Source organism: Indicator indicator, chromosome 21 (assembly GCF_027791375.1).
Source record: "Indicator indicator isolate 239-I01 chromosome 21, UM_Iind_1.1, whole genome shotgun sequence".
Taxonomy (NCBI): Eukaryota; Metazoa; Chordata; class Aves; order Piciformes; family Indicatoridae; genus Indicator; species Indicator indicator.
In genome coordinates, this window is record NC_072030.1 from 1,237,082 (window position 1) to 1,246,329 (window position 9,248).

General features: G+C 61.1%; 1 protein-coding gene across 1 annotated transcript; it reads right to left on the reverse strand.

Moving 5' to 3' along the window:
• Positions 1-498: 498 nt before the first annotated feature.
• IRF7 (interferon regulatory factor 7) lies at positions 499-7,047 on the reverse strand. The gene is made up of 11 exons (XM_054390726.1): positions 7,025-7,047; positions 6,741-6,903; positions 5,993-6,155; positions 4,911-4,978; positions 4,676-4,721; positions 4,438-4,554; positions 3,409-3,555; positions 3,170-3,292; positions 2,182-2,559; positions 1,545-1,663; positions 499-674 (listed from the first exon to the last, which is right to left on the reverse strand). The coding sequence occupies exons 1-11, from the start codon at positions 7,045-7,047 to the stop codon at positions 528-530; spliced, it is 1,494 nt and encodes a 497-aa protein (XP_054246701.1). The 3' UTR covers positions 499-527.
• Between the last annotated feature and the right edge of the window lie 2,201 nt (positions 7,048-9,248).

A 9,248-nucleotide genomic window follows, 5' to 3' on the forward strand; every position in this document is an offset into this window, starting at 1 on the left:
CCTGTTCCAGTGTCTCCCCAGCCTCACTGTGCACAACTTCCTCCTGAGCTCCAACCTAACTCTGCCCTGCTCCAGTTCCAAACCACTGCACCCTTCTGGTGTCCTTGCACTGGGGCAATAAAGGCCTCACCCCTCCATGTGTGGGACACTCCCTCACTGGCACAAAGGGAAAGAGGCAGAAGGTGCTGAGAAGTGCTCTAGAATGAGCCCACTGCCAGCATGAGCTGCCCATGGCCCCCAGGGTTTAGGGGATGGAGTGGGGGTGAAGGCTTTGGACTGGCTGTGGGGACAGCTGGCAAAGAGCAGCAAGCAGCAAGCACTTTGCTCTCCATCTACTCACACTCAGAAACCTTAAGAGAAGAGATTTGTCAGCAACCACAATCCCCAAACCCACTTTAGCAGCTGACAGAGGGGAGAAGCAAGGTGTCAGCTCCAGGAGCAGTCACTGGAGCCACTGGAGCTGTCCTCAGGGTGGGAGGAGAGGAGGAGGAGGAGGAAAGGTGCCCAGGCTGGGGGCTGGCCAGGGCTCAGTCCACCTGCATGGGCCAGTGCTCGATGAGCTCATAGAGGCTGAAGGAGTCAGAGAGCTTCAGGCTGATGGTGTCACTGTCCAGGGAGGAGGCTCCTTCCTGCTGCACCTTCTCACACAGGTACTGGCAGAGCCTGGGCACCAGCTGTGGCAGCAAGACCTCAGTGTTAGGAGTTCTTGGACTTGACTGGAGGAAGGAGAGGTGCAGAGCACCTGGCAACCACCCCAGCCCCTGAGCATGCCCCTGCCTAGGCAGCTGCCTCCCACCCCATGCTGCCCAGCCCTCAGCTGCCACTTGCCTAGGATGGCCCTCCTTGGACCATCCCCAGGAGTCTGCCCTCCAGTATTTTTCCTGCTCTCTAAGGGTCTTCCTCCCCAACCCCCAGTACCCTGCCCACCCCTGAGGATGCCACTCCTTGGGCACCATCCTTTCCATCTCCTTGGTCTCCAAGAGCCCCCTCCCCTGTCTCTCAATTCCCCATCTCTCCCAGTCCACAAGGTACTCCTTCCTTGGGCACCCAGAACCTCATCTCTCCCAGACCCTGAGGCCTCCCCTTGGCCACTCAGATCACCCCACTTCCATGTGCCCTGGGCACTGAGAGCCTCCCCAATCCCTGGACCCAGAGGGTCTCTCTCTTTAGGCTCCCAGACCCTGAGGAACCCCCTCCTCAGGCACCAGACCTCCATCTCCCATAGATCTCCAAGGTCCCCAGATCCCCATCTCTCCTGCACTCTGGGGGTGCCCTTCCTTGGGCTCTCAGCCCCCCATCTCCCCTGGACACCAAAGGTCTCTCTCCTCAGGCACCCAGACACTCATCATCCCCTGGCCCCTGAGGGTCCTCCTCCAAGACCTCAAGGAATCCACCCCAGGGGTCTCTCTCCTCAGGTCACCCAGACTCCCCCTCCCTCCCCATCTCCCACAGACCTCAAGGGTTCCTTTCCTCAGGCACCCATATTCCCTGGCCCCCCGGGAGTCTGCCCCTCACTGAGCACAGGTGGCTGTGGGCCCCAGCACCTTGACCAGGATGAGCCTGGACTCCTTGCCCCTGGCCTTGGAGAAGCACTGCCCGAAGCAGAAGTAGATGATGAAGTCAGGAGACTGCTTCCGCTGGCTGCTGCGGAAGGCACTCAGCTCTGCCAGGGGACACAGGGCACAGCTTGGGGGGCAGCAGGGGGCATGGGCTGGGATGATTGTGACAGCCTGGAGGAGGGAAGGGAGTGGAGGAGGGGAGTGGGAGGGAGGGGGAAGGGAAGGGAAGGGGAGGGGAGGGGGAGAGGAAGAAGAAGGGGAAGAGGAGGAAAAGGGAAAGGAAAGGGGAGAGGGGGAAGGGGAAAGGGAAGAGGAAGGGGAAGAGGAGGAAAAGAGAAAGGAAAGGGGAGGGGGGGAGGAGGAAGGGGAAGAGGAAGGGGAAGAGGAGGAAAAGAGAAAGGAAAAGGGAAAGGGAAGGGAAAGATGGGAAGGGAAGGGAAGGAAAAGGGAGGGGAAGGGGAGGGGAGGGGAAGGGAGGGAAGGAGAGAGGAGGGGAGGGGAGAAGGGGAGAGGAGGGGAGGGGAGGGAAAAAGGGGAGGGGAGGGGAAAAGGGGAAAGGAGGGGGAGGGGAGGGAGAGGGGAGGGAGAGGGGAGGGAGGGTTGGGTCGGGTCGGGTCGGTACCTGTGCAGAAACAGCTGAAGTCGAAGATGGGCGTCTCCTGGTTGCGCTGCAGCAGGTTGCAGGGAGGATCCTGCGGCCCCTCCAGCTGCCGGCCCAGCGCCCAGAAGACCTGGCAGCGCTTCAGGCGGGTGGCGACGATGCGCTGCGCCCTCTGCTCCAGCCGCAGCCCCGCGTCCAGCAGCAGCCGCTCGGTGTAGCGCCGCTGCTTGCGGTCGGGCAGCTCGGCGGCGCTGGGGAACATCACCTTCTGGCCCGGCAGCAGCGCCAGCTCCGGGTCCAGCAGCTGGGAGGCCAGCAGGCACTGGCTGCCCCGCACCTCCTCCCGCAGGACCTGCCTCCCCCGGTACAGGATGGTGATGTCCAGGATCAAGAGGGGACCTGCACCGAGCAGCGATGGGCAGATGGGTTCCAGTCCCCCTCCCCCCACCCAAAGCCGAGCACCCCCTGCTGCCACACACTCACACAATCAGCCAGGTCGGAAGAGACCTCCAAGATCCCCAAGTCCAACTGATCACCCAACCCTAACTCATCAACCAGACCATGGCACTGAGTGCCTCATCCAAGCTCTTCTCAAACACCTCCAGGGACACTGACCCCACCACCTCCCTGGGCAGCCCATCCCAAGGAGCAATCTCCCTGTCTGGGAAGAACTTCTTGCTAAGCTCAAGCCTAAGCTTGAGACTGTGTCCTCTTGTTCTGGTGCTGGGTGCCTGGGAGCAGAGCCCAACCCCCACCTGGCTGCAACCTCCCTTCAGGTAGTTGTAGAGAGCAATGAGGTCTGCCCTGAGCCTCCTCTTCTCCAGGCTGAACACCCCCAGCTCCCTCAGCCTCTCCTCACAGGGCTGTGCTGCAGACCCCTCCCCAGCCTTCTGCTCCAGACCCCTCCCCAGCCTTGTTGCCCTTCTCTGGGCCAAAATGCCCCCCCAGGGCCGTTGCAGGCAGTATTGATGCTGATGAGAATGAGGTAGCAACAATTGCCCATCCTCACCTGGCTCCTCCTCCAGCACTGGTGGTGGCACAGGGTCAGCAGAGGGGACAAGGAGGATGGGTGCCTCTGGGTGGGCCACCGGGCCCATGACATCCGGCGGGTGGCACAGCAGTGGCACAGTGCCTGGCATGGGAGATGGGCAGGGCTGGCATCACGATTTGAGGGCAGAGCAGCATCCTGGCCTCTCCCCACCCTGTCAGTGGCATGCCCAAGGCTGGGTTCTGCCCTGCAGCACCTACCTTCATCCTCCTGCAGCAGCAAGGGGTCCAGGGGTGGACAGGTATCCAAGAGGGGCTGCTCCAGCACGGGCACCCACTGGGGCAGGTGGCTGTTTTGGCTGGGGTCTGGGTGAGGCTGGAGCAGGATGTCTTGGGGGGGGATGTCCCCTGCAGAGAAATCTCTGATGGGAAGGGGCTGGGGAGGGTCACACAGTCATGTGTGGCCACAGAACCCCAGCATGGTGGGGGTTGGGAGGGACCTCTGGAGCTCACCCAATCCAACCCCTTGCTCCAGCAGGGCACCCACAGCAGCTTGCCCAGCAGCACAATGCCCAGGGGGGGTTGGAAGCTCTCCACACAAGGAGACTCCACAACCTCTCTGGGCAGCCTGCTCCAGGCCTCCAGCACCCTCACACCAAACAACTTTCTCCTCCTGCTCAGATGGAGCCTCCTGGGTTCCACTTTGTGCCCCTTGCTCCTTGTGCTGTCCCTGGGCACCACTGAGCAGAGTCTGGCCCCAGCCTCTTGCCCCCCACAGCTCCTTTAGCTCTTGCTGAGCATTGCTCAGCTCCCCTCTGGGGCTGCTCTTCTGCAGGCTCTCAGCCCCAGGGCTCTCAGCCTTTGCTCCTCACAGAGCTGCTCCAGGCCCCTCAGCAGCTTTGGAGCCTCCCCTGGACTCTCTCCAGCAGTTCCCTGTCCCTCTTGAACTGGGGAGCCCAGAACTGGACCCAGTACTACAGATGTAGCCTGACTAGGGCAGAGTAGAGGGGGAAGAGAACCTTCCTTGCCCTGCTGGCCACCCTGCTGGCCACTCTTCTTCATGCACCCCAGGACCCCAGTGGCCTTCTTGGCCATGTGGGCACACTGCTGGCTCATGGGGAAGTTGTTCCCCACCAGCACTCCCAGGTCCTTCTCCTTGGAGCTGCTCTCCAGCAGGTCCCCCCTCACCTGTCCTGCTGCAGGAGGTTGTTCCTCCCCAGGTGCAGGACCCCATACTTTCCCTTGCTGAACTAAAGGACCATCCACCCTGCACCCCAGGGCTGCTCTCACCTGCCCAGGATGGCTCCAGGGACCCAGAGTCAGGGGGGGAGATGGCACAGTGCTGCAGCACCCACTGCAGAGTCTCCAGCTTCTCCTGCATCCTGGACTGTGCAGGGTCGGTGCTGCCTAGGAGGGGCATAGTGGCTGGCAGGCCTCACAACCCCAAAACCAGCCCCATGGGGGGGGTGGGGGTGTTACTGGGGTGCCCCCCTCAAAAAAAAAGGAAGTTGGGAGGACCAGCACCTACCTGGGGGGGCGATTTCTGGGGTGACATCTTGCTGGTTGCACTCCAGCTGTGAAGGGAAGGGGCTGGAGCCTCACTGCTGGCTGTGGGGGGCACTCAGCCTCCCCCTGCCCTGTGTTTCAGCTGGGTGCTGGGCTCCAGCTCAGGAGCACCCCAAATGACATGGGGGGTGCCGTTTCTAAGCAGCAGGAATGGGACCCCTACCCTGCCCCCCCCCCCAGCCCAGCTTGTTTGTTACCTCTGTCTGCTGGTCCAGCACAGGGGCAGGGCTGGTAGAAGCTCCCTCCTGGCTGTGCCCTGGGGCAGCTGGAAGGAGAGCAAGTGTGAGCAGGTGATACAGGCATTAGCTTAGGTAGATAAAGAGCTGTACCACACTAGGTATTAGTGTAAGGATAGGTATTTAGCTACAGGTGGAAGACTAAGTAGTAGTAGATAAATATCTATAGCAGGATAGAATAGCAAAATCATTTTTGGGTGTGACTCTGCAGCTGTCTGAACGTGACCTTGCAGGTGTTTGTAAACTATTTCAGCTACTTCCCAACCAGAGCCAGCAGGCCTGATAGAGTAGCTCATTGTTAGGACAGAAGCTTGATAATCCAGCTCACCATCAACTGCCACATGAAGGAAAGGGGGCTGGGACACCTGGCAAGATGAAGATGGAAGGACAAGCAGCCAAGCACAAGGTGAAGAGTACAGCTGTGAGGAAGACTACTTGCTTCATCCAAAGACCCCTACTCATGACCACCATGCAAGCACAGAAGGAAGGAATTTTGGGGGCAGACTATGCAAATGGCTTAGAATCATAGAATCAGTCAGGGTTGGAAGGGACCTCAAGGCTCATCCAGTTCCAACCCCCTGCCATGGGCAGGGACACCTCACACTGCATCAGGCTGGCCAGAGCCTCATCCAGCCTGGCCTTAAACACCTCCAGGGATGGGGCCCCAACCACCTCCCTGCACAACCCATTCCAGGCTCTCACCACTCTCATGGGGAACAACTTCTTCCTCACATCCAGCCTGAATCTCCCCACTTCCAGCTTTGTTCCATTCCCCATTTAGTTTCTTTGAACTAATTCTCTCCCTCCCAGCACTGTGTGGCATTGCAATGGCTGTGTGTGATTTGACACCACACAAATCCCTCCCCAGCACTGGATGCTGTGCAAGCTCTGTGGAGCAATCCCTGGCACCCAGCAACGAACCAAACCTGCTTTAGAGCTCTCTCAGAGCTGTCTCAGAGCTAGGGAGTTTGCTTCTGAGTGCCACAGGGCCCCTGACACCTCACACCCACCCCCCAGCACAGACCCCACGGGGCCAGGCTCACCTGAGGAGACGATGAAGACCTTGTGGGGGTCGTCCCCACACTTGGAGTGGTCCTCCAGCAGCAGGAACATGCGGGTGCTCCGCAGGGCACAGCGGAAGTTGGTCTTCCACTTGGCAGGGTCCTCGGGGCACCCCTCATAATGCCCACTCACCACTGCCCAGGCCTGAGGGGTGCAGGAGGCAAGCTTGGGGGCCCTGGCTCCATGAGAATGGGATGCCTGGTCTGGTCTCCCCTTCCCTTCCCTCCCCAGGCTGCACATCCCAGCCAGCTTGAAGAGTTCAAAGCTGCTGCTGGTCATCCCCACTTTGAGTATCTTCAGCTTGCTGCTGGGGTCACCCCCAGCCACCCCATCCTGAACTCCTCAGCTTGCTGCTGGGGTCCCCCCCAGCCACCCCACCTTGAACTCAGCAGCTTGCTGCTGCCCACCCCAGTCCCAGTCACTTTGGTGGCCTCAAGGGTGCCACCAGTGACCCTCCTCCCCATGCCATTCTCAGCTTGCTGCTGGGGTCACCCCCAACCACCCCACCCTGAACTCCTCAGCTTGCTGCTGGGGTCACCCCCATCCCCCCCACCCTGAACTCGCTCAGCTTGCTGCTGGGGTCACCCCCATCCCAGTCATCCCGACGGCCTCAAGGGTGCCACCGGTGTCCCTCCTCCCCACGCCACCACCCTTGCTGCTGCTCCCCTACCTCCCCACCCACGTTGAAGACCTCCAGCTCCGCCTGCCCCCCCCCCCATCCCAACCCACCTTGAAGACCTCCACGTCGCTGCTGGTGACATCCCTCCGGGCGTTGTGCTTCCAGGGGACTCGGAAGCAGCGGCGGCTGCGGTCGGTCCAGCACAGCCCTGGGTATTTCCCACTCTCGACGGCAGCCAAAAGCCAGGGCCCAAAGCGCAGCTTCTGGGCTTCCCTGTGGGCACAGGACCACCGTTGTCAGCGGTGGGGGATGACCGAGGCCGGTGGGGGATGGCCGAGGCCAGCCGGGGATGCTGACCCGGGGAGGGCCGGGGGGCTGCGGGGGTGCGGCTTACCCCTGGCTCGACGGCGCGGCCATGGTGCGGTGGCCCTGGCGGTGTCACCCTCCGTTCCCAGCCCTTTTATCCGGCACTGCCACCAGCGCTGGGCTTCCTGGAAGGCACGTGACTCCCCCCGAAAGTGAAAGTTGTCCCCTCCCGCCCCGCCCGCGCCAGGGGGAGGCTCCCTGCAGTCCCTGCCCGCGGCTGCAGGCGGCGCTCCCCGGGGATGCTGTGGCTCCAAGCCTGCTCCCAGCCTCTGGGGGATGCTGGCGGAGGGGCTCCTGTGCCACCCCCTTCCCAACAATCAATTGAACTAATCTCCAGAGTGTCCTGGTCCTGAGGGCACAGGGGCAGGAGGAGATCCGGAGCTAGGGGACCGAAAACCTGCACCCCTCTGCTGGGGGTCCTCCCCGTGGGGTGTCATGGCCCCAAAAGTGCTGGGTGCGGGGTGGCTGCAGGGCTAGGGGGCCCCCAAAAGTGCTGGGTGTCCTCAGGGCTGCTGTGGACCCAAAAGTGCAGGATGGATGCACCTCAAGATTCAAGAGCTCTGTCTGGCAAAGAGCAGAGGGCAGGGGGCAGTGGGGATGCCCCAGAAGTCAGCTGCCCCCAGGGCTTTCCCCTGGCACAGCCCTGGCATGCAGGGCTGGAAATTCCCTGCCCTGGTGTTTACTTCTTCTGCCCCTCCTCCTTTCAGCCTCTGGTTCCATGCCATGGGTGAGCTCTAGAGAGAAAAGCAAATATCAGGAGGGCAGCAGAGACTGCCCATGATCTTTGCTTCCAGGACAGACTCATAGAATAGAATCACAGAATTGCCAAGGTTGAAAAGGACCTCAAGGCTCATCCAGTTCCAACCCCCTGCCATGGGCAGGGACACCTCACACCACAGCAGGTTGCTCACAGCCACATCCAGTCTGGCTGCAAAAACCTCCAGGGGTGAGGCTTCCACCACCTCCCTGGGCAACCTGTGCCAGTCTCTCACCACCCTCATGGGGAACAACTTCTTCCTAACAGCCAGTCTCAATCTCCCCACTTCTACTTTTGCTCCATTCCCCCCAGTCCTATCCCTCCCTGACACCCTCAAAAGTCCCTCCCAGGCTTTCTTGGAGCCCCTTTCAGATCTTGGAAGGCCACAAGAAGGTCTCCTGGGAGCCTTCTCCTCTCCAGCCTGCACAACCCCAACTCTCTCAGGCTGTCTCCAGAGCAGAGCAGCTCCAGCCCTCTGCTCCTCCTCGTGGCCCTTCTCTGGACACCTTCCAGCAACTCCAGATCCTTCCTGGAACAGAGGCTCCAGACCTGGACCCAGAGCTCCAGGTGTGGTCTGAGCAGAGTGGAGCAGAGGGGGAGAATCCCCTCCCTGGCCCTGCTGGCCACACTTCTCTTGCTGCAGCCCAGGCTCTGCTTGGCTCTCTGGGCTGTAAGTGCTCACTGCTGGCTTCTGGGGAGCTTCTCATCCCCCAGCACCCCCAAGTCCCTCTCCTCAGGGCTGCTCTCCAGCCAGTCCCTGCCCAGCCTGTATCAGTGTCTGGGATTGCCCTGACCCAGCTGCAGGACCCTGCCCTTGGTCTTTTTGAACCTCCTGATGTTGGCTTGTGCCCAGCTCTGCAGCCTGCCCAGGTCCCTCTGGATGGATCCCTTCTCTCCAGCTGAAAGCAGCACCTCACAGCTTGGTGCTGGGGGAGCCTCAGTGCCGCTGTCCATGTCACCAACAAAGATGTTAAACAAGCCTGGTCCCTGCACTGATCCCTGAGGGACTCCACTTGGCCATGGAGCCATTCACAGCCACTCTTTGGTTGCAGCCATCAAGCCAGTTCTTTACCCAACAAACTCAGACTCCCACCAGCTTGGAGACCAGGGTGTGGTGTGCTGTGTCGAAGGCTTTGCTCAGGCCCAGGTAAATGATGTCAGTTGCTTTTCCAGGCACTCCCTTTTCCTATAAACCCTGGAGCTGCCATGGGCTTGACCCTGGTGCTGCCATGGGCTTGGTCCTGGTGCTGTCATGGGCTTGGCGCTGGTGCTGCCAAGGGCTTGATCCTGGTGCTGTCATGAACTGGCCCTGGTGCTGCCATGGGCTTGGCCCTGGTGCTGCCATGGGCTTGGTCTTGGTGCTGTCATGGGCTTGGCCCTGGTGCTGCCCTGGGCTTGGCCCTGGTGCTGCCCTGGGCTTGGCCTTGGTTCTGCCAAAGGCTTGGCCCTGGTGCTGCCGTGGCTGACAGGGGCTGGGGGCTGCTGGTCTCTGTGC